This window comes from Hylobates moloch, unplaced genomic scaffold, assembly GCF_009828535.3.
Source record: "Hylobates moloch isolate HMO894 unplaced genomic scaffold, HMol_V3 SCAFFOLD_1, whole genome shotgun sequence".
Lineage (NCBI taxonomy): Eukaryota > Metazoa > Chordata > Mammalia > Primates > Hylobatidae > Hylobates > Hylobates moloch.
The window spans coordinates 209,492,671-209,516,362 of record NW_026652276.1 but is presented as its reverse complement, the minus strand read 5'-3'; the positions used below and the strand labels follow the sequence as shown (position 1 = coordinate 209,516,362).

The following is a 23,692-nucleotide window of genomic DNA, read 5'->3' as shown; positions in this document are numbered from 1 at the left end:
ATATGTAAATGCTTGTGCACGACTTCATTCGAAGCCATGAAATAGAATCAGAAGCTTGTACCCAGAATGCAGTAGCTACAAAAATAGACCTATAAAGGTGTATTGACTTTACTACTCCAAAACAGTAAAGATCCACTACAGATTGGCAAATGGGGCTCAAAATAGTCGGGTGGGGTGGCGTTATTGTAAATCAATGAAATGCTAGGGTTAGTCCGCTCCTCCAGGGGGCTGGGAGAGGCACAGCCAATCCGGTGGGGTCCTAAATGCGGCCACATCTTAGCTTGCTAGATCAGACGAGATCGGGCGCGTTCAGGGTGGTGTGGCAGTGGCGCCTGGTGCTGCAGTTGCAGACCCCCATCCTCCCGGGCTGTAGCGGGGGCGCAGGCTGGCGGAAAAGAGTGAGCAGAATCGGGGGCGGTTGGAAAGCACGGCGACAAAAGGGGGAAGGAGGGAGGAGAGGGAAGCCAAAAGCCTACAGGACCTGGTATTCCCAGGCGGTCTCCCATCCAAGTACTAACCAGGCCAGACCGTGCTTAGCTTTTTATATCAGACAAGATCGGGCACGTTCAGGGTGGTATGGCAGTGGCGCCTGGTGCTGCTGTGGCGAACCCCCACCAGGAGGTCCCGGGCTGCGACGGAGTAAAAGGAGGAGCAGAATTAGGGGGCGATTGAAAAGCGCGGCCACAAAAGGGGGAAAGAGGGAGGGAGCGGGAAGCCAAAAGCCTACAACACCCGGTATTTCCAGGAGTATCCCATTCAAGTACTAACCAGGCCAGACCCTGCTTAGCTTCCGAGATGAGACCAGATCGGGCGCGTTCGGGGTGCCTAGATGCCGGCAGTGGCGCCGGGCTGCCCCAAGAACCCGGCCCAGCCACACCCGCAGGGTTGTCCGCTCTGCTTACATGGCCGGGTGAAGAAATTGAGGTCTTGAGGCTGGCTGTGATTCATGGGACCACTGGCAATGATTCCAGCAGTCTCCGGTTACTTGGCGCCCATTTCCTTGGCTTGATCTGGGGAGACCTGTAGGGAGAATTCTGGACCTAGGGGAGCTGCCCTGCAGGAGTGGCCTTTTTCCGGCTGGCTTTGCCCTTCCCTCCAAGCCCCACTCAGAGTGAATCCCAACTAAAACCAGGGTTGTGTAGGGGATCTGAACCCCACTTCTTAAATAGGTTTTACTGTCCTAGGAGCAACTTTGTAATGATTTTCCAAACTGTGAACAACTTTTGGTTAAGCACTAAAAACAAACAAACAAACAAAACCCACACACAAACCCAAAAGTACCATCTTCCCTTGATTCACATGACGGTTAAATTCCTGGACAATTCTGTGTAGATTAAAATTGGGTGAGTGGGTTGGGGGAGTTAGGGTCTAGACTCAAGTAGTTGTAAACAGGTTCTTCATCTGCCAGAATGGTCAGAGTGGCATAAGAAGATCATTCTTTATTTTCTGTAAGGTTTCCAACATCATGGCCCTCAACTGCTAGAATGCCGTTAGTGCCCTCCAGCCATGGTGACTCCCCAAACACCCCATCATTTAAGAAATTCCAAACCCACCTGCCCACTGGGACTCATTGACCTAGAATCCTTTTTCTTTTTTTTGAGACAAGAGTCTTGTTCTATTGCCCAGGAGGCTGGTTTTGAACTCCCGACCTCGAGTGATCCTCCTGCCTCAGCCTCCCAGAGTGCTAGGATTATAGGCGTGAGCCACCACGCCTGGCCTGCCTTAGAATGTTAGACCTGAAAAAAGTTAATAATCTTGTTACACATCTCAGTCCAGACAAAAAACTGTTGACAGAGAGACTAGAGAACTAGAGAAAGTTGATACAAAGACATCTAAAATGGCCAAGAGGACATAGAGATTATGGGACAGATTAGAAAAATGAGACACAGAGGGGCGGCGGGCAGTTTCAAAACACAATGGACAAAAAGGTGTATAGAAGTTCCACAGAAGCAGCCGGGCACAGTGGCTCATGCTTGTAATTCCAGCATCTTGGGAGGCTGAGGCAGGAGGATCACTTTGAGCCCAGGAGTTCGAGACCAGCTTGGGCAACATAGCAAGACCTCACCTCTATAAATAATAATATTTTTAAAAATTAGCCAGGCATCATCGCGCACCTGCAGTCCCAGCTACATAAGAGGCTGAGGTGGGAGAATAGCTTCAGCCCAGGTGTTCGAGACTGCAGTGAGCCATGATTGTGCCACTGCACTCCAGCCTGGGTAATAGAGTGAGACCTCGTCAAAAAAAAAAAAAAAAAAGGAAGGAAGGAAGGTAGGGAGGGAGGAAGGGAGGGAAATTCCACACAAGCATCTACACTTCCTTGGGAATATGTCTTAAAACCTGAAAAATATTATTTTGCACAACGTGTAGTATAGGTGTGGAATTTATTCTATTGGAGGAAAAGGAAATAAATAATATATGGCTGCGCATGGTGGCTCACACCTGTAATCTCAACACTTTGGGAGGCCAAGGTGGACAGATCACTTGAGGCCAGGTGTTCAAGACCAGCTTGGCCAACATGATGAAACCCTGTCTCTACAAAATAAAAAACACAAAAATTAGCCAGGCATGGTGGCCCACACCTGTAATCGCAGCTACTGGGATGGCTGAGGCATAAGAATCACTTGAACCTGGGAGGAGGAGCCTGCAGTGAGGCAAGATCACACCATTGCACTCCAGCCTGGGCAACAGAGCAAGACTCCATCTCAAAGAAAAAAAAAATTTAAAAATGTTCAGGTGGACTTGGGCAGTGGTGTAATCTATAATTCTCCTTGTGGTGACCATGAAGACGCTGTATTTAGACTTCCAGCTGCAGGGAGGCCCCATTCCGGGAAGATGCAGATTCCTCTAATGTGCACTGAATTTAGGGGTTCATTGTCAGTCTGCTGAAACTTTCTTGGAACTGTGCTGCAGCCTGAGACTCTCCTACCCAGTCCTCCTTGATTTCCCACTGGTCAAATCCAACCAAAGCTGGACAGCATGCACCTCCCTTGACACAGTCCATAGAGGTTCCCAGCCTCTGGGGCAGAGAGCAGGATGGTGGAGGGTGGAGAGAGGCTTGGCCTGGCCTGGGGTGGAATGGGGGCAGGAGCTTAGAGAAGATACCCAGCATATTACCAAAGACTTGGTTTGGCCTGCAAGGATAGTAACATCTTTTTCTTTAAAGGTTAGACATAGTGAATAGAGTTCCTTAAGCCCTTGTTGATTGGCTTCTTATTGTTTGCAGCTAAACATGAGACTGGTATAGACCTTAAAGCAAGAAGGCAACTTGCTATGAAGATAATGTGAGTACACAAAGACCAAGAGACCTAGGAAGAAAGGAGTCCAGAAAAGATCTGAGCAAAGCAAATTTCAGTCTTTAGTGAAGAAGGCTGGAAGTTCAGCCCTCAGAACTCCATGCATGATATTCACAGTTGAGTGACTATATTTATGCCTAAATTAACTGACTTGCAAAATATATTTAGTCTTCATTTCAGTTTGTGAGTTTAGTCATTCTCCACAAACCCTTTTCCTGTGCTTATAACCTCCCAAAGTATTGTTATATATAGATGCATGGATTGGGTGGACTGAATTCTTATGCTCAGAGAGGAAAAATACTTGTGACCAGTACCCCTTATGGAATTGTCCTATCAAAGTTTATTTACATTATCATGGGTTTTATGTTACACGTGGACTAAAGTCCATGTGCTGGGTTCTCTTTCTTTTTTTCTTTCTTTCTTTCTTTCTTTTTTTTTCTTTCTTTCTTTCTTTCTTTCTCTTTCTTTCTTCTTTCTTTCTTTCTTTTTTTCTTTTCTTTTTTTGAGACAGAATCTCACTCTCTTGCCCAGGCTGGAGTCCATGTGCTGGGTTCTCTTTCTTTCTTTCCTTCCTTCCTTCCTTTCTTTCTTTTTTTTTTTTTTTTGAGACAGAGTCTCACTCTCTTGCCCAGGCTGGAGTCCAGTGGCACAATCTTGACTCACTGCAACCTCTAACTCCCAGGTTCAAGCAATTGTCCCTGCCTCAGCCTCCCGAATAGCTGGGATTACGGGCACCCACCACCATGCCTGGCTAACTTTTGTATTTTTTAGTAGAGACAGGGTTTCACCATGTTGGCTAGGCTAGTCTTGAACTCCTGACCTCAAGTGATATGCCCGCCTCGGCCTCCCAAAGTGCTGGGATTACAGGCGTGAGCCACCGTGCTCGGCCGGAGTTCTTGCTTTTACACTACAAAGTTTCCAACACAAGAAGCTAACAATTCTACAGTGCAGCACCAAACCACTTTTCACTGTCTCCCAAGGCACAGTCATTTAATAATCAGTAGTCCAAGTACTAAGAATACTAAGATAATTTCCTTGAAAACAGGGACCACGCCCTCTCCCCTCCTTGCTTCTCTGCATGGCCTGCCATTGAGGAACCTAAGAACCTACAACCGGCTGACACTCTATGGTTCAAATACTTCTGACAGTTTCCCTCTGTTAACAGCCTACCTTCTGTCACCACAAGGGAGGAAATAGTTGTCCTGACCCCATTCTCCTCATCCTCTGTGATCTCCTGCCTGGGCTTCCCACTGGCCAAACCTACCTGGAAACCAGACACGATGAGCTCTTAGATGTCGATCAGCTTGGAGAACATGCAGGAACCAAGGGAATTCTGGGGCACAGAACTTCCAGCCATGGAAGAGAAGGGTTTAATCTTCACCTTTTTTCCCTTCCCCTTTCCCCCATTCCCCAAATTGACCTTCAACCATCCTCTGCTTTGATTCAATCTATATTCGATGTATACACTATTATGAATAGTCAAAGGTACAGTACATACTTGAATTATATTTCTTTTTTTGTACAACTTCTTCCTCTTGGAGTTAATATTTATATTATTTTTTGTTTGCTTGGCTTAATAGTCCTATTCCTAACACACCCCTAAACTTTGCCATACATGTAAATCTCTCAGTGCATTCAAACACATGAGGTATTCCATCAATTTGATCTTTGTGGAGATGCATTTAGCAGAGTCCTCTCTCCTGCTCCAGTAAGAGCTGACTGCTTTCTGGGGCTGCTGTTCTCCTGTCATTCTGGACTCTCTCTTCACCTGGATATTGCCTTCACTTTTTTCCCACATTGAACCCACCCCTTTCCTGGAGCCGTGTTTTTCTGAGTTGACTTCATTTTAATTGAGTACATCCTCTAGGAGTTTCTTAAGGAAGAGTTGTATGAAAAATTGCATAGAACATGTGGGAAAAGATTTTTTTTTTTTTTTTTTTTTTTGAGACGGAGTCTCGCTCTGTCGCCCAGGCTGGAGTGCAGTGGCACAATCTCGGCTCACTGCAAGCTCCGCCTCCTGGGTTCATGCCATTCTCCTGCCTCAGCCTCTCCGAGTAGTTGGGACTACAGGTGCCCGCCACCACGCCCGGCTAATTTTTTGTATTTTTAGTAGAGACGGGGTTTCACCGTGGTCTCGATCTCCTGACCTCGTGATACGCCCACCTCGGCCTCCCAAAGTGCTGGGATTACAAGCGTGAGCCACCGCGCCTGGCCTGGGAAAAGATTTTTTAAAAATAAAAAATAATTTTTAATTGCATGTATGAAGTTTGGAGATTTTAATACCTAAGGGTGAAAGTGATTTCACCAGGTGCACGAAAATCATTCCACTAACTGAAAACTGAGCTGCGGCTGCCATTTCTGTCTCCTCCTACCATTAGGAGAGCATGGTGTTATGTGTAGAAGGGGGTTTTGGAGTTGTTAGAGTGGATTGACCATTATTATTAAAAGCAAAAAGATGGTTCTACAGAATGGGGGCAGAGAGGAGTAGGAATGGTACTCAGAGGAAACTGAGATGTCTCTTTATAGCTCTTGCCTAGTCAAAAGAAGATCACACAACTCTACATGTGCAAAACCATCAAGGGCTTAGGATTTTCAGGAGTGAAAGTTTGTGGACTCCCTACCAGGGAACGAACCCGTTCAAAGCTAGAGGTACCTGGAATGGTAGTATAGGAGGAAGTAAGAAATAACAACTACTACTGACTTGTAACCAAGAAGCAGAAAGAACTAAAACTCCCACCTGTATTTCTTTCTTTGCAGTGATGTATGTTATTTAAATTAAATCCTTCTCTCATTTTGTGCATAGGGTATGCTTGTGGCATTTATATTTACTGTTTGTTCTAGAAGTTTTGGGATACAAAGGTAAGAAAGAAACTAGGGGGGCCAGGCGCGGTGGCTCACGCCTGTAATCCCAGCACTTTGGGAGGCCAAGATGGGCAGATCATGAGGTCGGGAGATCGAGACCATCCTGGCCAACCTAGCGAAACCCCATCTCTACTAAAAATACAAAAATTAGCTGGATGTGGTGGTGTGTGCCTTTAATCCCAGCTACTCGGGAGGCTGAGGCAGGAGAATTGCTTGAACCTGGGAGGCGGAGGTTGCAGTGAGCCGAGATGGCTGCACTCCAGCCTGGGCGACAGAGCAAGACTTCATCTCCAAAAAAAAAGAGATTGTATGTGGGTTTGGACAGTGTCAGAGAAGAATCTAGGTCTCATAGAGGATGTCAAGGAGTAACAATACTCTAAAAAGATGACTAAGCAAGCAAGCAGGTTGACGTACCATGATCACATAGCTGCCCAAAGTAGACAGAGATTCAGTGAACCGAAACAGAATAGTTTATTGCCAACAGCAAACGGCGGGAGCACCAGCATGGCAGTACCAGTTGCCCTGTCCCCAGCAACACAAGGGGCTTTGCATACAGCCGAGGCACCCATGGCGAAGGGCTCAGTAATTTTTTTTTTTTTGAGACGGAGTCTTGCTCTGTCGCCCAGGCTGGAGTGCAGTGGCGCAATCTCGGCTCACTGCAAGCTCCGCCTCCTGGGTTCACGCCATTCTCCTGCCTCAGCCTCTCCAAGTAGCTGGGACTACAGGCGCCTGCCACCACGCCCGGCTAATTTTTTGTATTTTTAGTAGAGACAGGGTTTCACCGTGGTCTCGATCTCCTGACCTCGTGATCCGCCCGCCTCGGCCTCCCAAAGTGCTGGGATTACAAGCGTGAGCCACCGCGCCCGGCCAGGGCTCAGTAATTTTTACAACAAACAGTAACCAAACCTGTCTCCTCCCCCAGAGACAGAGGACAGTTAGGACTTGAAATTTGACACGCTTAGCAAGGATGTGTAGAGATAGTCAAGGCCCACGGTGGAGTACCTCTTCCAACAGAGAGCAAAGAGACTGCCATGGAAATTTGTTATTATCAGCCACCAGATACCCATTCCCCTATTGGTCTTCTTGTAACACTCCTCAATTTCCTTTGGGGAAACCACCCAGCCTGCTGCAGCATTTGATGAAATGGTCAATTTACTACCCCTATCTGAATTCGCAGAGCTGTTCTGGTGTCAGAGCATTCCAAGACCGGCTCCACAGTTGTCCCTTTGATTTTGTGAGCCAACCCACATCCTTCCAATGAATTCTTTTTGGTTTAGATTAGAGTCAGCTTCTCTTACTGGCAACCAAAGAAGTCCAACTGACATAAAATGGCATCTGTTATCAGAGTTCATAGTTCCACCAAGGAGACAGACATGTAAACAAATAGCCACAATTGGGTGAGAAATGCTATAAAAATGCTATAATACAAGGCACATGTAAGGTACAATAGTAGCATTGAAGAAATCCATCAATAAGGATAAGTGTCACGAGGGCAATATGTGAAGAAAGTAAGCAAAGGTATCTCAGGTGGAACAAAAGTATATACAATGTCCTCAAAGTATCTTCAAACATGGTGCATTTAGGGAACCACAAGAAATTTGGCATGGTGGGAGCATAAGATTCTATGGCAGCAGTGGCCAGTGGAGAGGCTGGAGAGAGAGGCAGTGGTCTAGTCATTTCATGTCAAAGGGTCTGGTTTTATTAAGGAGCAAGCTCAGTCAGATTTTTTTTTTTTTTGAGATGGAATCTCGCTCTGTTGCCCAGGCTAGAGCGCAGTGGAGTGATCTCGGCTCACTGCAACCTCTCCTTCCCCAGTTCAAGAGATTCTCCTGCCTCAGCCTCCTGAGTAGCTGGGACTACAGACGCGCACCACCACACCTGGCTAATTTTCACATTTTTAGTAGAGACAGGGTTTCACCATGTTGGCCAGGCTGGTCTCAAACTTCTGACTTCAAGTGATCTGCCCACCTCGGCCTTCCAAAGTGCTGGGATTACAGGTATGAGCCACCATGCCTGGTCCTTTCTGTCAGACTTATGTGTCAAAAAGGTTGCTCTGTCAGAGGTATGAAAAGGGAATGAGCTGGGAAGACATTGGAGAGGCATCAAGAGTCATTTGGATTTTGGAGTTAGACAGACTGGCTTCAAGTCCTGGCTCTGCTCCTTACTACCTGTGTGACCTTAAGCAAGTTCTTGAACCTCTCTGTGGCTCCGGTTTATCATTTATAAGATGTAATAATAAGATCTACTTCTCAACAGCTGGTGGTGTGGTTTAAGTGATCTTTGTAAAGGCAGCATAGTGCTTAGAAGATACCAAATTTCTAAAGATGTTAGCTATTATTATTATGATGATGATAAAGTCTGGGAGACAAATTGGGGTTACTATTTTACTTTATTTTATTTTGAGACGGAGTCTGGCTCTGTCGCCCAGGCTGGAGTGCGGTGGCGCCATCTCTGCTCACTGTAACTCCACCTCCCGGGTTCAAGCGATTCTTCTGTCTCAGCCTCCTGAGTAGCTGGGACTACAGGTGTGCGCCACCATGCCCAGCTAATTTTTGTATTTTTAGTAGAGATGGGGTTTCACCATATTGGCCAGGCTGGTCTTGAACTCCTGACCTCGTGATCTGCCCGCCTCAGCCTCCCAAAGTGCTGGGATTACAGGCCTGAGCCACCATGGCTGGCCTGGGGTTACTATTAATACAATAGTCTAGGTGAGGGCTGATGAAGGCTTAAACCAAGACAAAGAAATGAGGATGACAAGCCTTTAAATGTTTGTAAGTATGCCATATAGATACGATGGCCACATGATTTGTGATTCACTGAGGGACACTTCTCAGAGTGAAATGCATGCCTCAGGACAACAGGCATGCATTGGGAAGTATAATCACCCTGCACATTAGTCTCTTCTAAGTTCAGCTACTAGATGTCCCTCACCAGCACCAACAATGTTCAGCTTATTCGACTGTAACATGCTGAAAGGAAACTTGTTTTTAATTTTACTGGAGGCAAGACAAAACCAACAAGCATCGGGCATCCTCTTAACTCAGATGTCTTTTCTGACTCAATTCAGCCAGATTTGACTACTCAGCCCAACTGAGCATGCACGAGAGAGGGCAACCATGTTCTTTCTCTCTGCACCACATAGGATGTGAACCACACATGCTGGAAAGCAGGGCCTCCAGCCTTCATTTGCAGACTGGATGGCTCAGACATCAGGTCAACATTAATGGCTTCCCTATGTCTCCAAAATAGGGCTTGGCATCTCTCCCAGACCCTCCCTAAAGGTAGGTAACTTGTCCGTCTGTCTTGTTCTCTTCAGTATACTTAGCATCAAACGCAGTGTCTAGCACCTAGCAGGAGCCTGACAAATACTTATTAAATATTGGAGTGGGCATGGTGGGGCTGGGCGTGGTGGCTCATGCCTGTAATCCCAGCACTTTGGGAGGCCGAGGAGGGTGGATAACCTGAGGTCAGGAGTTCGAAACCAGCCTGGCCAACATGGAGAAACCCTGTGTCTGCTAAAAATACAAAAATTAGCCGGACTGGTGGTTCACACATGTAATCCCAGCTACTTGGGAGGCTGAGGCACAAGAATTGCTTGAACCTGAGAGACGGAGGTTGCAGTGAGCTGAGATCACACCACTGCACTCCAGCCTGGGCAACAGAACAAGACTCTGTCTCAAAAAAAAAAGCAGTGGTGGTATTTTCCTTGTAAGTATTCCCTATGTGTATAAAGGTTGGCCAAAGCTCCTGCCCCATTCCCAATACTCAAAGATGCCATGTCTTCCAGTTCACTTTCATTAGGTTCTGGGTAAGAATAGTCAAATTAATCAGAATTTCTGGTGATGGGCAGTCAATATCTTCCTTACCATGTTTTCATTAGCAACGAAATGTTGTATGAGCCAGGGGGAGCCTTCATAGCTTTACAGTAACACAGGGAGTGGGGCGATGAAGACCTAATTTATTCTTTTTTTTTTTTTTTGAGAGGGAGTCTGGCTCTGTCACCCAGGCTGGAGCACAGTGGCATGATCCCAGCTCACTGCAAGCTCTGCCTCCTGGTTCAAGCAATTCTCCTGCCTCAACCTCCTGAGTAGCTGGGACTACAGGCGTGCACCACCACATCCAGCTAGTTTTTGTATTTTGGGTAGAGACAGGGTTTTGCCATGTTGGCCAGGCTGGTCTCGAACTCCTGACCTCAAGTGATCCACCCACCTCAGCCTCCCAAAGTGCTGGGATTACAGGCATGAGCCACCGCGCCCAGCCAAAGACTCAATTTCTTGCTTGATATAGTGGAGCAACAGAAAGGAATCTTCCAGCTGGTTACCATCCTTCTCAGGATTTCTTTTATTTTGGGCTTGTAGTAGCTTGGCCTCTATTTCCCCCTGCCCCTTTGAAAGTTAATTTCTCCTCAGAAGCCCTTTCCTCCCCTCAGAGGCCCTTTCCAAGGCAGCCTTGGACTGGCTTTCTTGGCTTTGCTTGGCTATTGTGTGGTTTCAATTGAGCAGACTGATATATGATTTGGATCTGTCTCCCTGCCCAAATCTCATGTTGAATTTAATACCCAGTGTTGGAGGAGGTGCCTGGTGGGAGGTGATTGGATCACGGGGGTGGATTTCCTCCTTGCTGTTCTCATGATAGTGAGTTCTCACGAGATCTGGTTGTTTAAAAGTGTATAGCACCTCCCATTTCTTTCTTTCTCCTGCTCCAGCCATGTAGGACAGGTCTGCTTCTCTTTTGTCTTCTGCCTTGATTGTAAGTTTCCTGAGGCCTCCCCAGCCATGCTTCCTGTACAGCCTGGGGAACCATGAGCCAATTAAACCTCTTTTCTTTATAAATTACCCAGACTCAAGGCTGGGCCTGGTGGCTCACGCCTGTAATCCTAACCCTTTGAGAGGCCAATGTGACTGGATGGCCTGAGCTCAGGAGTTGGAGACCAGCCTGGGCAACATGGTGAAACCCCATCTCTACTAAAATACAAAAAATTAGCCAGGTGTAGTGTGTGCCTGTAGTCCCAGCTACTTGGGAGGCTGAGGCTCGAGAATTGCTTGAACCCAGGAGGTGGAGGTTGCAGTGTGCCATCATCACGCCACTGTACTCCAGCCTGGCGACAGAGCAAGACTCTATCTCCAAAATAAATAAATAAATAAATAAATAAATAAATAAATAAATAAATAAAACTACCCAGTCTCAGGTAGTTCTCTGTAACAATGCAAGAGTGGACTAATACACAGACAGCAACTTTTCCCACCTATTTTTCCAAAAAACTGCTCCTGTTCTCAGTCAGTCCTTTCCCAAACTGGAGCCTCCTTATAGCACAACCTGCAACAATTAGGGACTTACTTGGAAGTTTATTGGTGGAAGTAGAGAAGCACCTTGTTGGAAACACCATCTTACCTCTCCCAAGGTCACTTGGCTCACAGTGGGAAAGGAGCATTATAAGAGGTGGTAGCAAGTACACGCATGCCAGGAAGAGCATGTTTTGCCTAGGTGTCAGGCTCCCAACAAGTGCTCTCCTAGGGAACCGGCTATAGGAACTTGTAGAAGGTGCTCATTCCGGTCCTCTTGTTCCCAGAGGCTGTGGCTCAAGGCAGCTGTCATGGATATATTCAAACTGATTGGAGATGCCACTGGTGAGGGTATCTTGTAGCTGCTGCAGTTGTCTATTTCAATGGCAGTATCATTGTTCCTGTTGGAGCCCAGCGAATTTTGGGATTATTGAAAGCAATAGAAGAAAAAGAAAACATTGTTAAAATTTAACTTAAAAACCACTTTCAGATAGGTGCAGTGGCTCACACCTGTAATCCTAGCACTTTGGGAGGCCGAGGTGGGCGGATCACTTGAGGTCAGGAGTTCAAGACCAGTCTGGCCAACATGGTGAAACCCCGTCTGTACTAAAAATACAAAAATTAGCCAGGCATGGTGGCACACGCCTGTAATTCCAGCTACTCGGGGGGCTGAGGCATGAGAATTGCTTGAACCCAGGAGGCGGAGCTTGCAGTGAGCAGAGATGGCACCACTGCACTCCAGCCTACGTGACACAGTGAGATTCCTTCTCAAAAAACAAAACAAAACAAAACAAAACAAAACAAAAAACTCACTTTCTAATCATGCTTTTTTCCAGCACCAGTGCTTTAAGCACATACAGAAATATGGAAATGTGGGGCAGTGACAATATGCACACATGCAATAATGTTAAGGGCAACCCGAGGAAAGAAAGCCACAGAGGAGGAGGAGGAGGGAGCCTGGAGCTAAGGCCTGCCCTGTGGAGGAACAAACAACTCTTCAAACCTTAAGTACTGCTTTGATGTGTTGAGAATATAATGTATTATGACTCAAAGACAAAATCCCGGGGACTAAAAATTTAAGATCAGAGAAGTGATAGTGAGCTGGACTGCCTGAGGGATTGCCAGCCTCGGTAACCAAGGGCTGGGGTTGTCATGTGGGGAGAGAGTCCTTTGTAAAGAGCTGCTGGCTCCTTCTCCTCAAGCTGAAAGAGAGAGCCTTCCTGGGACAACCCAGGGAGCTTGAGCTGTGGCTCTTGGGCTCTGGGAGAAGAGTTGCTTCTGTGCCTAGGAAGCAAGGTCCTCCTCTCCAATGGCTGGTCAAAATATGAGAGGATGTTTCCTGAGGACCAGATGTGGACTGTACGAGAGAGAGAGAGTGAGTGAGCAAGTGTACACCAGCCTGGAGCCACTGTAAGCCCTACCCAGGAGGACTCCTTAAAGGGGTGAGGGGATAGCTAGTGCCTGGGGGAGCATGGTCCCTGCAGAGCCACGGCCAGGGGGGTGGTGGGGGGGTGCAGTGTGGCCAGATGAAAGGGAGGTGTTGCAGTTGAGGGGCCAGAAAGGAGATTTCAAAGAACCCAAGAAAGCTCCTGGCCGGCTGTGATGGCTCATGACTGTAATCCCAGCACTTTAGGAGGTCAAGGTGGGAGGATCGCTTGGGCTCAGGAGTTTGAGACCAGCCTGGGCAACATAGCAAGACCTTGTCTCTACTAAAAATTTAAAAAATTAGCCAGGCGTGGTGGTGCGTGCCTGTAGCCCCAGTTACTTGGGAGGCTGAGGCGGGAGGATTGCTTGACCCCAGGAGATTGAGGCTGTAGTGAGCCAAGATCATGGCACTGCACTCCAGCCTGGGCAACAGAGTGAGACACTGTTGGAAAGGAAGGGAGAGGAAAGGAGAGGAAAGGAGAGGAGAGCAGAGGAGAGGAGAGGGGAAGGGAGGGGAGGGTAAAGGAGGAGAGGGGAAGGGAGGGGAAGAGGGGAAGGGAGGCGAAGGGAGGGGAGGGGAGGGGGAAATAAAAGAGAAAGAAAGAAAGAAACGAGAGAAAGAAGGAAAAAGAAAAAAGAAAGAAAGCTCCTAAGAGAAAAAAGGTAGCTTTAAATATTAGGAAACAGAAAGAGAAGAAGAGTGACAACCCATTTCCCCCCTAGGAAAGGTCACCTTGATAGGGAGCCAGACTGAGGGTAAGGAGAAGATGTGATAAGTTCAAGGTTTTGATAGTTTTCAGACGTTAGATATTTTAATTTCAGAATTGAGGCTGCTTTTGCAATTTAAATGGACCAAAGGACCTTTTATATTCTCAGAGAGCCCATATGCTATGTGGCCTGCCCAGAAAGCCAGCTTTTATCCAGGGGTAAGAGGAAAACTTCTCCCACTGAAAAAGTTATGAAGGGCAGACAAAATAAATTTGCATTCTGATGATACTCTACAAGTTGCACTTGTGCAGCGTATTGGTTGCACTATCTTGCTTTGAGTTTCTATCACTTGTTACCGAAAGAATCTAATACAATTATTAGTAAATTAATGAGACTTTGGAGCTACTGGTTGTTTCCCTTAGTCTGTCCATTTTGCAGAAGAGGCTGGTGAGGACCAGGCGTAGTGGCTCACGTCTGTAATCCCAGCACTTTGGGAGGCCAAGGTGGGTGGATTACCTGAGGTCAGGAGTTCGAGACCAGCCTGGCCAACATGGTGAAACTCTGTCTCTACTAAAAATACAAAAAATTAGCCGGGTGTGGTGGCAGGTGCCTGTAATCCCAGCTACTTGGGAGGCTGAGGCAAGAGAATTGCTTGAACCCAGAAGGTGGAGTTTGCAGTGAGCTGACGTCACGCCATTGCACTCCAGCCTGGGCAACAAGAGTGAAACTCTGTCTCCAAAAAAAAAAAAAAAAAAAGAAGAAAAAAGAAAACAAAAAAAAGAAGAGGCAGATGAGGCAAAGAGAACTAGGGTTTTACCCCAGGGATCCTTGTGAGCTTGGATTGGAAATAGTCAATAGCTAACTCCACCATGAGCCTGCTTTGTTAGCTTACACTTCTTTGAATTAATTTTCTCATCCCTCATTCCTTTTATTGAACACCTGTCATTAGAAAACACTGGAGTTTGCCTAAGGAGTGAATATTCAGATCAAAGAGCCAAAGATCTTGTTTTCAAAGGCAGGCTTACAATAAATTGACAGAAAAAGCCATGTGCATGACTATCTAAAATACAAAGAATACAAAGAACTGAGATAGGTTCATTGACCCCATGACTTCACGCTGGAGGAAGGGATCTGGAGCTGACCCCATGGAGGACCCACCTGTTTGCTGTGAGCTGGGGCTTTCCTGAGAGCTGTGAGAAACCGCCACTGGTCTGCTCAGCCGCCAGCAGCACGAGGGGCTCGCTGGGCTGGGGGGATGACAGGAGGCTGTTTTCAGGCTGGATGGAGAAATTTAGCGTCAGATGGCTAGGTCTGCTCAGAGAGTTCTTGACCTCCTAGGGGTAGAACTTTGAAGGGGTTTGTGATATTACAGTTGAGTTTCACACCCTAACCCTGGGAACCTGTTCCTTCAGCATTAAGCCCCAAGAATCATCCAACAAAAAATGAGACCCCTGGCAGGGTCACACCCACTCCCTGGTCAACTGCAGTGGCTGCTCTGTCCAGAGTGCAGATCTGAATGTTCAGAGGCAGAGATGTCAGGCTGTAAAACTGCTGACCTCACCAGCCTCTTCTGCAAAGTCAATAACATACCTAAAGCACAGAACTTAAGTGAGAAGAGGAAAGCGTTTAGATTCTGAAATCTGAAGGTTTTGAACAGTACAGTCTATTGGCCTTCCTTCCTGTGCTTCTACACCAAGCAGGACCTGGAAAGGCCTTATGTGTATCAAAGATGTACCCTAAATAAACCAAAGAGGAAAGGCAAATACTTGAGGAAATATTTGTAAAAACTTGTAAGAGTCAAAAATCCCGATGTATAAAAAGTTTTATTTTAGGCCAGGCGCAGTGGCTCACACCTGTAATCCCAGCACTTTAGGAGGCCATGGTGGTTGGATCATGAGGTCAAGAGATTGAGACCATCCTGGCCAACATGGTGAAACCCTGTCTCTACTAAAAATACAAAAATTGGCTGGGCGTGGTGGCGCACACTTGTAGTCCCAGCTACTCGGAAGGCTGAGGCAGGAGAATCGCTTGAAGCTGGGAGGCGGAGGTTTCAGTGAGCCAAGATTGCACCACTGCACTCTAGCCTGGCGACAGAGTGAGATTCCATCTCAAAAAAAAAAAAAAAAAAAAAAGTTTTATTTTACAAATCAATTTAGAGAAACACAAGATTGCCAATAGAAAAATAGCCAAAGAACACAACAGACAATGCCATATATATGGCACTAATATATATATAAAATATATTAAAACAATCTTGTGTTATATATAACTATAAATACATAACAATGTAACAATTGTTACATATGTATATATATATACACGTATGTAACAATGCTGAAACTCATCGAAAATCAGAGATGCCACTTTTTTACCTATTATACTAGGAAATTTATTAAAACGTTTACTGCTCAATTGTAATAGGATACACAGTAACATACTAATTTTTTTTTTTTTTTTGAGATGGAGTTTCACTCTTTCGCCCAGGCTGGAGTAAAGTGGCACAATTTCGGCTCACTGCAAACTTTGCTCCCTGGGTTTGAGCGATTCTCCTGCCTCAGCTTCCTGAGTAGCATTATAGGCGCCTGCCACCATGCCTGGCTAATTTTTGTATTTTTAGTAGAGACAGGGTTTCACCATGTTGGGCAGGCTGTTCTCGAACTCCTGACCTGAGGTGATCCACCTGCCTTGGCCTCCCAAAGTGTTAGAATTACAGGCGTGAGCCACTGCACCCAGCCCACAGACACTCATATGTTTGGAGAGAGTATAATTTGGTATGATATTTATGGAAATAATCTGGCAATATGTGTTAAGAGCCTTGAAGATGTTCATGCTCTTTGAATTCTACTTCTAAAAACCTACCTGAGAATATAATCAGAAATGTAGATCACACATATAAATGCTTGTTTTAGCATTATTTACAATAATAAACAAATACAGGCCAGGTACAGAGGTTCACACCTGTAATCCCAGCACTTTGGGAGGCCAAGGCGGGTGGATCACTTGAGGACAGGAGTTCAAGACCAGCTTGGCCAACATGGTGAAACCCCATCTCTACTAAAAATACAAAAATTAGCCAGGCGTGGTGGCACATGCCTGTAATCCCAGCTACTCTGGAGGCTGAGGCACAAGAATTGCTTGAATTTGGGAGGTGGAAGTTGCAGTGAGCCGAGATCGCGCCATTGCACTCCAGCCTGGGTGACAGGGCATGGCTCTGTCTCAAAAAAAAGAGAAACATTTCTAAATGTCTTAATATTAGGGACTGGTCAAATAAATTTTAATTCATTCATACTACTGAATAGAAATTATCAAAATGATATTTACAAAGAGCTTTTAAAAGACATGGAAACGTGTCTATATATATATACACACACACTTACATATATTCGTATATATACTTATTTCTCAACAGGTCCTGGAGGGAGGCCCACTTACTGTTGTTTCTGTGGAGTTGGTGGGCATCTTGGGCACGAGGCAGTGAGTGAATTCGATTCTTGGGTCTTTGGTGGTGATGGACAGGCCTTTCTGCAGAATTTTCACCAAGCGGACCCAGAATTGAAACACAATCTCTGGGTGTTTTTCGTGGAGCTTCAGATAGTAGATCTTTTCGGTCACTGTCCTAACCCTCAGGATACGCTGGAGCCGGTCGTAGATTCGTAGCTCCACGTACTTCAGGGGGAGAAGCCTGGACATAATCAGGACATTTCCATGGGAGAGCCCGTGGTTTCAATCAACCATGTGGGTGCCCGCCTAGAGGTGGCTCAGCGTCACTGGCCTCCTACCTCTCTGCTTGGGGGATGCTGAAGGGAGAAAGCTCATGTAATGAAAGTGGGGGTGATCACTAAGACTGACTCTTCTCCAATTTCCAGGACTTTAGTAGGAATACAGGTGTGTGCCAATACACCCACCTATTTTTTTTGGTATTTTTTGGTAGAAACAGGATCTCCCTATGTTGCCCAGGTTGGTCTTGAACTCCTGGCTTCAAGCAATCCTCCCACCTCAGCCTCCCAAAGAGCTATGATTACAGATGTGAGCCACTGTGCCCTGCCCAGATAAGTATGATTAATTCTGCTTTACAGATTTTGAGGCTGAGGCTTAGAGAGGCTAAGCGATTTGCCCAAGTTTAGATCTTACAAAGTGTGACCTGGAACTAAGATTTCCTGACTCAGTTTCTAGGACTCAATTTCAGCATTTCATAGTCGTGTTTGATTTTCATATCCGCACCTTTTCCTTGGAAACCCCCTCTATCTATATTGACAAAGAAACATTTCTAAATGTCTAATATTAGGGACTTGTCAAGTGAATTTTAATTCACTCATATTACTAAAGAAATTATCGAAATGATATTTACAAAAAGATTTTAAAAGACATGGAAACGTGTCTATATATACACACACATATACACACACACACACACACACACACACACACACACACACACACACATTTACAGAAAAGGAAGCCAAGATTCTCAAAAACCAGGCTTGAGACAAGGACTGCGTACTGCCCTATCCCAGCATGAAGCACAGTGCTTGGTAAATATAGATACTAAATAAATAAGGCCAGGTGCGGTGGCTCACGCCTGTAATCCCAGCACTTTGGGAGGCCGAGGCAGGCGGATCACGAGGTCAGGAGATCGAGACCATCCTGGCTAACACGGTGAAACCCTGTCTCTACTAAAAATACAAAAAAAAAATTAGCTGGGCATGGTGGCAGGCACCTGTAGTCCCAGCTACTTGGAGAATGGCGTGAACCCGGGAGGCAGAGCTTGCAGTGAGCCGAGATCCCGCCACTGCACTCCAGCCTGGGCAACAGAGCAAGACTCTGCCTCAAAAAAAAAAAAAGATACTAAATAAATCATTGCTAAACAAATGAATGAATGAGTTCTACAGGGTTTATGCACTAAAGAACACTGCCTTTTCTTTTGATCTAAAATCCAGCTACAAAGCAATGCATGTCCCAGTCAATCATTCCATCCCTTCCCGCCCTCCCTCAAGCCTTTACCTGCTGAGGTTGATGACTGGGGCGTCACCAGGTGTGCTCCAGGTGGTAAACGGACCCTGGGGCCAGGTAACATTGGCCATCAGGAGGACATTGGGGAGTGGCAGGGAGGGCACCGAGGAGGTCACCCCGAGGATCACGGTGGCAGACCCTTCACAGACATCTCTCCAGTTCCCGGGCTTAGTGACCTGGAAATCAGCCTCAGGTGCATGGGTCAGAAAGAAGCAGAAAACAAGGGGTGGAAGAATACAGATGCTGGAAAGTGGCACGTCATCTTGGGGGCAGGTGTGCAGCACACTGGGCTGGGCCCTGACCTGCTATTGATCCTTTTCATTGGTCTCCCCAAATACACTTTAAGGTCTTTGGCTGCAGAAACCCTGTGTCATCCTTCTCTGGGTCCTCTGTTTTATCTAACTGTAAAAAGATGCACTAGCAAGAAAAAGCTGAGTGGCATTGAAGTTTTCATTCCCCCATCTTTGGGCAGGAGAAGCCAGCACTGGTTTCTAATGGCCCAAAAGGGAGATTGTGTGAAGAAAGTCCCAGAAGGAGGGGAAAGTGAGGAAAAAGCTGTTGAATGGGGAAGACCCAGACAGCTTGAGCCGAGGGAGGTTTGGAGCACTTCTCCCAGGATGATGGAGGGGCCATCTTGTTGCTGGGTCTTGAGAGGAATGAGGACCTATTCTCTTGAAGCAGAAAGGGGCCATCACAGGACAGAAAGACTGGATGCCCACCACTGGGCACAGTGTCTCAGCTAAGACACCCCCCACCTCACTGTGCATGGCTGGCAGAAAAGCACCAGAGCTGTGGCCACTAAGGAGCCATAGGAACCTGGGTAAGGAATATATGAGGAGGGACCCCTGTGTTCCCAAGGCCAGAGGGCCTTCTCCCAATGCTCTACACCTCTTTTAGAAAATAGAGATGGGGTCTCACTATGTTGCCCAGACTGGTGTCAAACTCCTGGGCTCAAGTGATCTTCCCTTCTCAGCCTCCCAAAATGCTGGGATTACAGGCACGAGCCACTATGCCCAGCCAATGTTCTAGACTTTGTAAAATCATCGACACCATTGCACAGTCCTTGGTGGGACTGGGGACAAGGGAAAGCCCCAGGGATGACTGAAATGTAATTTCCCACCAGCCTGACCAGATGGTATTCCCAGAAAAGTGAATTTTGATTTGAAAAAAAAAAGTGACACTTCTTGGAGCCCATGTTGAAGAATGAAATTCATGTCCTCTGCAAAACACAGAGGGTTGTACACATTAAGAGTAAGTGCTCAATAAATGTTTGTGGGTGATGCTGCTTTGAGATGATGACAGTGATGGCGATGTGCAGGAAGGGGGAGAGAGGAAGCAGTGTAACTGTACTATAACTGTAACAACTATAACTATAACTAATATGTGGATTGCATCACTTCAAGTAAACTTTGGACTGTGTGCGGTCATTCATGCCTATAATCCCAGCACTTTGGGAGTCCAAAGCGGAAGTATCACTTGAAGCCAGGAGTTCAAGACCAGCCTGGGCAACATAGTGAGACCCTGTCTCTATCAAAAATTTTTTTTAAAAAAATCAAACTTTGAACTTTTCTGTGGGGGTCAGCCTCTCCCTAGCACGTTCTGAGTTTGCTGCTACCTGGGTCACTTAGTGTCCATTCAGAGAATCTAAACAGTTTTAATATTAGGCCAAAGAAAACAGCACTTTGGGAGAACAAGGCGGGCGGATCATGAGGTCAAGAGATCAAGACCATCTTGGCCAACATGGTGAAACTCCATCTCTACTAAAACACGAAAAAATTAGCTGGGCGAGGTGGTGCACGCCTGTAGTCCTAGCTACTCAGGAGGCTGAGATAGGAGAATTGCTTGAACCCAGGAGGCAGAGGTTGCAGTGAGCCTAGATCACGCCAGGGCAATGGAGCAAGACTCCATCTCAAAAAAAAAAAAAAAAAAAAAAGCACACATTAAGAGAAGAAATTTGCAGCTGAATTATTACACCCAAATAGAAATAACTAGAAATTGGATCCTGAGACTAGACTTCCCATGTTACTGCTCTGTCTCCACCAAGGGTATGTTAGGAATGAGCTCGCCCCAGGTTTGCCAGCTGATCCCCCAACTACACATCTCCTGGGGTGCAGCAAAGGGGCCGTGGAGCGGCAGGAGCCATAAACACAGCTCTCCAAAATCCGGGGACTCCGTTAGGGAGTAGCTCACTGCTCTGTGAAGAGTCTCCAAATTAAGCCCAAGACCCACCTCAAACTGTTCCCACCTTCCCTCCTATAACCCCTGGCTGCTTTCCCACTCCATTTGAATGGGTCTGTGTCTTGCAGACCTTGCATTCCAGCCTCCCTGCCTTTCCTTAGGTACTTTGAAGCCCCTCTGTCTGGGATATCCTCCCTGCTGCTCTTCCACTGACCAAAATCTCAGCAGTCTCTCAAAGAATGGCTTAAAACCCTTTTGGAAAGCCTTCTTCAACTGCCAAAGTCCAGAGAGAATGCCCTGAATGCCCCCAGCACCTGCTCTCTGCTGTCATGCCTGGGGCATCAGCTGGCCCAAACTCTCTGACATAGAGCTTGCTTAGACAGTTACCAAATAACAGGTAAACCAAACTCATAGGCTTTCTGGCCAGGGACACTCTGATCTTTCTCTGCACCTCCTGCCCTGCACTCAGTAGATGTTTAGTGTGTGCTTACTGGCCGATCAATTGGTTATGCTCTCCTGCGCAGGAGCACGGGTTCAGGCTAGACCGCTAGAGGGAGGCGGGCAGCACCCGCGTAAGACTTGATACTTATGAAAACGATCATCTTCCACTCCCAGTGGCCCCATCCCAGGCTCACTTCCATTGGTCATGTCACCACTGTCCTTTTAGGGAATGGTAGGATCTGGGCAAGACCTATTTACCCAGTGTCTTTGCTTTCAAACAAGGCTGTTTCTAAACCATCCCAGAGTGAGGAGGATGGATTTCAGAGCAGGGTTTCTAACAGCAACCTTCATTCCCTGTAACCATCCACTTTGGACAAGTGGCCCAGAAAGGGCCTGTGAACCCCGCCTGGAGACTGAGCTCTGATCTCTCCTTTTGTAAGGCATAAGTCAATTTCCTTAGAGCAGATGACCTGCAGGTAGCTCTATCATACGGTAGGCACAAATGGAGGTGAACTTGGGACCCAGACCTTCTGGTTTTCTCTAGCTTTGGTGGCTTCTTTGTCCCCCCCACCCACCCCCAAGGCTTTAAAAGGCGACAGCATCTCATAACCAACCCCTAGGAACAGGTTTTGGAAACTGAAAGACAGCTGGCCCTGAGCTCCACGAGGGTACCTGGATAAAGTTGCTTTCAAACACCACCGAGTTGGAGAACAAATTGAATTCTGGAGAATGAATCAGTTGACAAAGAAGGCCATTTTCCACCCCAAGTTCCACTCCAGGGCCTGGTTCCCTGACCTCAGGTGGGAGGCCCCTGATTTGACTCATTGGTTCTTGGTAAGAATAGGCTTGGGAACATTTCTGGGGCTCCACGCCGACCCAGCCCAACGCCAAGATGTTGATGTGATCTGCCCCCACCTCCCCAGCTCTTCCTCCCCATTTACTTACGGGCTGTCCACCAGGGCTGGGAGGGCCTGTCAGCTCACAATGGCAGGAGTGACATCAAGGAATGTGATGGTGACAACAGAAAAGGAAAAAAAAAAAAAAAAAAAAAAGAAGAGGAGAGGAAGGACAGAGGATATGCCAGGCTCTTTTCTCCCTCTTTCCACCAACTACAAACCAGCAGTAATGCAGCCTATTCCACTTTGTAAACATTCACCCTTACCCCAAATGGGGAAAATGACCCTCCCAAAGTTATGCCAAGGCAGCAGTGAGCTGGCCAGATGCAAGGAAGGCTCTTGGGAGCACACAGGCTTTAATCCTCTTGCCTCCCAGTGAAGCCTCTCACCAAACTTCCATGTGACTTGTTCACCTGCCCAGGGAAGTCTAAGGATAGGGGAAAGGGAGTTCATCTTCCCTACCCCATCTCATGGGAGAAAAGGAGATTTTTTTTTTAAATAAATGGACACCTGTTAACTAAACTAAGAAGCTTACTTATTTGGAAACAGCGGGCAAAGGAGAAGGCAGTGGCACAGTTGTATGCTGGAGCCAGACCAAAACAGGTCACGAGAGCTGGTTGTTACATTTTCAGGAATGCTACAAACCAGTTGTTAAACACAGCAATTATTAAAACTTTTTTTTTTTTTTTCGAGACAGAGTTTCACCCTTGTTGCCCAGGCTAGAGTGCAGTGGCATGATCTCGGCTCACCACAACCTCCGCCTCCCATCTTCAAGCAATTCTCCTGCCTCAGCCTCCCGAGTAGCTGGGATTACAGGCATGCACCACCACACCCGGCTAATTTTGTATTTTTAGTAGAGACAGGGTTTCTTCATGTTGGTCAGGCTGGTCTGGAACTCCCGACCTCAGGTGATCTGCCTGCCTCAGCCTCCCGAAGTGCTGGGATTACAGGTGTGAGCCACTGTGCCCAGCCTTTAAAACTTAAATGATATAAACTTGGCCGGGCTTGGTGGCTCATGACTATAATCCCTGCACTTTGGGAGGCCAAGGTGGGTGGATCGCCTCAGGTCAGGAGTTTGAGACTAGCCTGGCCAACAGGTGAAACCCTGTCTCAACTAAAACTACAAAAATTAGCCGGGTGTGGTGGTGGGTACCTGTAGCCCAGCTACTTGGGAGGCTGGGGCAGGGGGATCGCTTGAATCCAGGAGGTGGTGGTTGTAGCGAGCCAAGATCGTGCCACTGCACTCCAGCCTAAGTGACAAAGCAAGACTCTGTCTCAAAAAAAAAAAAAAAGAAAAGAAAAGAAACAGTATACAGTGGTGGGCTGCTGCATATCTCTTCCCAGGGTGTGTTCAGGAACTTCATGTTGTTAGCTAGCTTGAAATCAGCAAGTGCTACAAATCAGGGTTTGATTTATTGTTCTGTTGATTGTCTAAACTAAAGTGATGGAGAAAATGTTAATCATGCAGATTAAACTTAAAGATGTGTCTGTAGCTATTGTATTTTGGGCATAGAAAAATCTGAGAAAATAGCCTTCCAGTATTTGAAGACTGTTACCTAATTTAGCGAAGAAGTCGCCCACGTCATTGACAAATGAG

General features: G+C 46.7%; 1 protein-coding gene across 4 annotated transcripts in view; it reads right to left on the bottom strand.

The window, feature by feature from the left end:
• Positions 1-22,095, bottom strand: part of GARIN1A (golgi associated RAB2 interactor 1A) — a 45,414-nt gene extending 23,319 nt beyond the window's left edge. Inside the window, exons 1-6 of one of the 4 annotated variants that reach the window (XM_058426453.1) lie at positions 21,872-22,095; positions 18,572-18,768; positions 17,003-17,252; positions 14,729-14,847; positions 11,547-11,838; positions 903-1,020 (exon numbers count right to left, since the gene is read on the bottom strand). In XM_058426453.1, coding sequence (XP_058282436.1) covers positions 11,643-11,838; positions 14,729-14,847; positions 17,003-17,252; positions 18,572-18,768; positions 21,872-22,024 — 915 coding nt within the window. In that variant the 5' untranslated portion in view covers positions 22,025-22,095 and the 3' untranslated portion in view covers positions 903-1,020; positions 11,547-11,642. Of the gene's footprint in view, positions 1-902; positions 1,021-11,480; positions 11,839-14,728; positions 14,848-17,002; positions 17,253-18,571; positions 18,769-21,871 lie in introns of those variants that run through there. The other 3 variants (XM_032753534.2, XM_058426460.1, XM_058426461.1) reach the window with 3 other exon arrangements.
• Between the last annotated feature and the right edge of the window lie 1,597 nt (positions 22,096-23,692).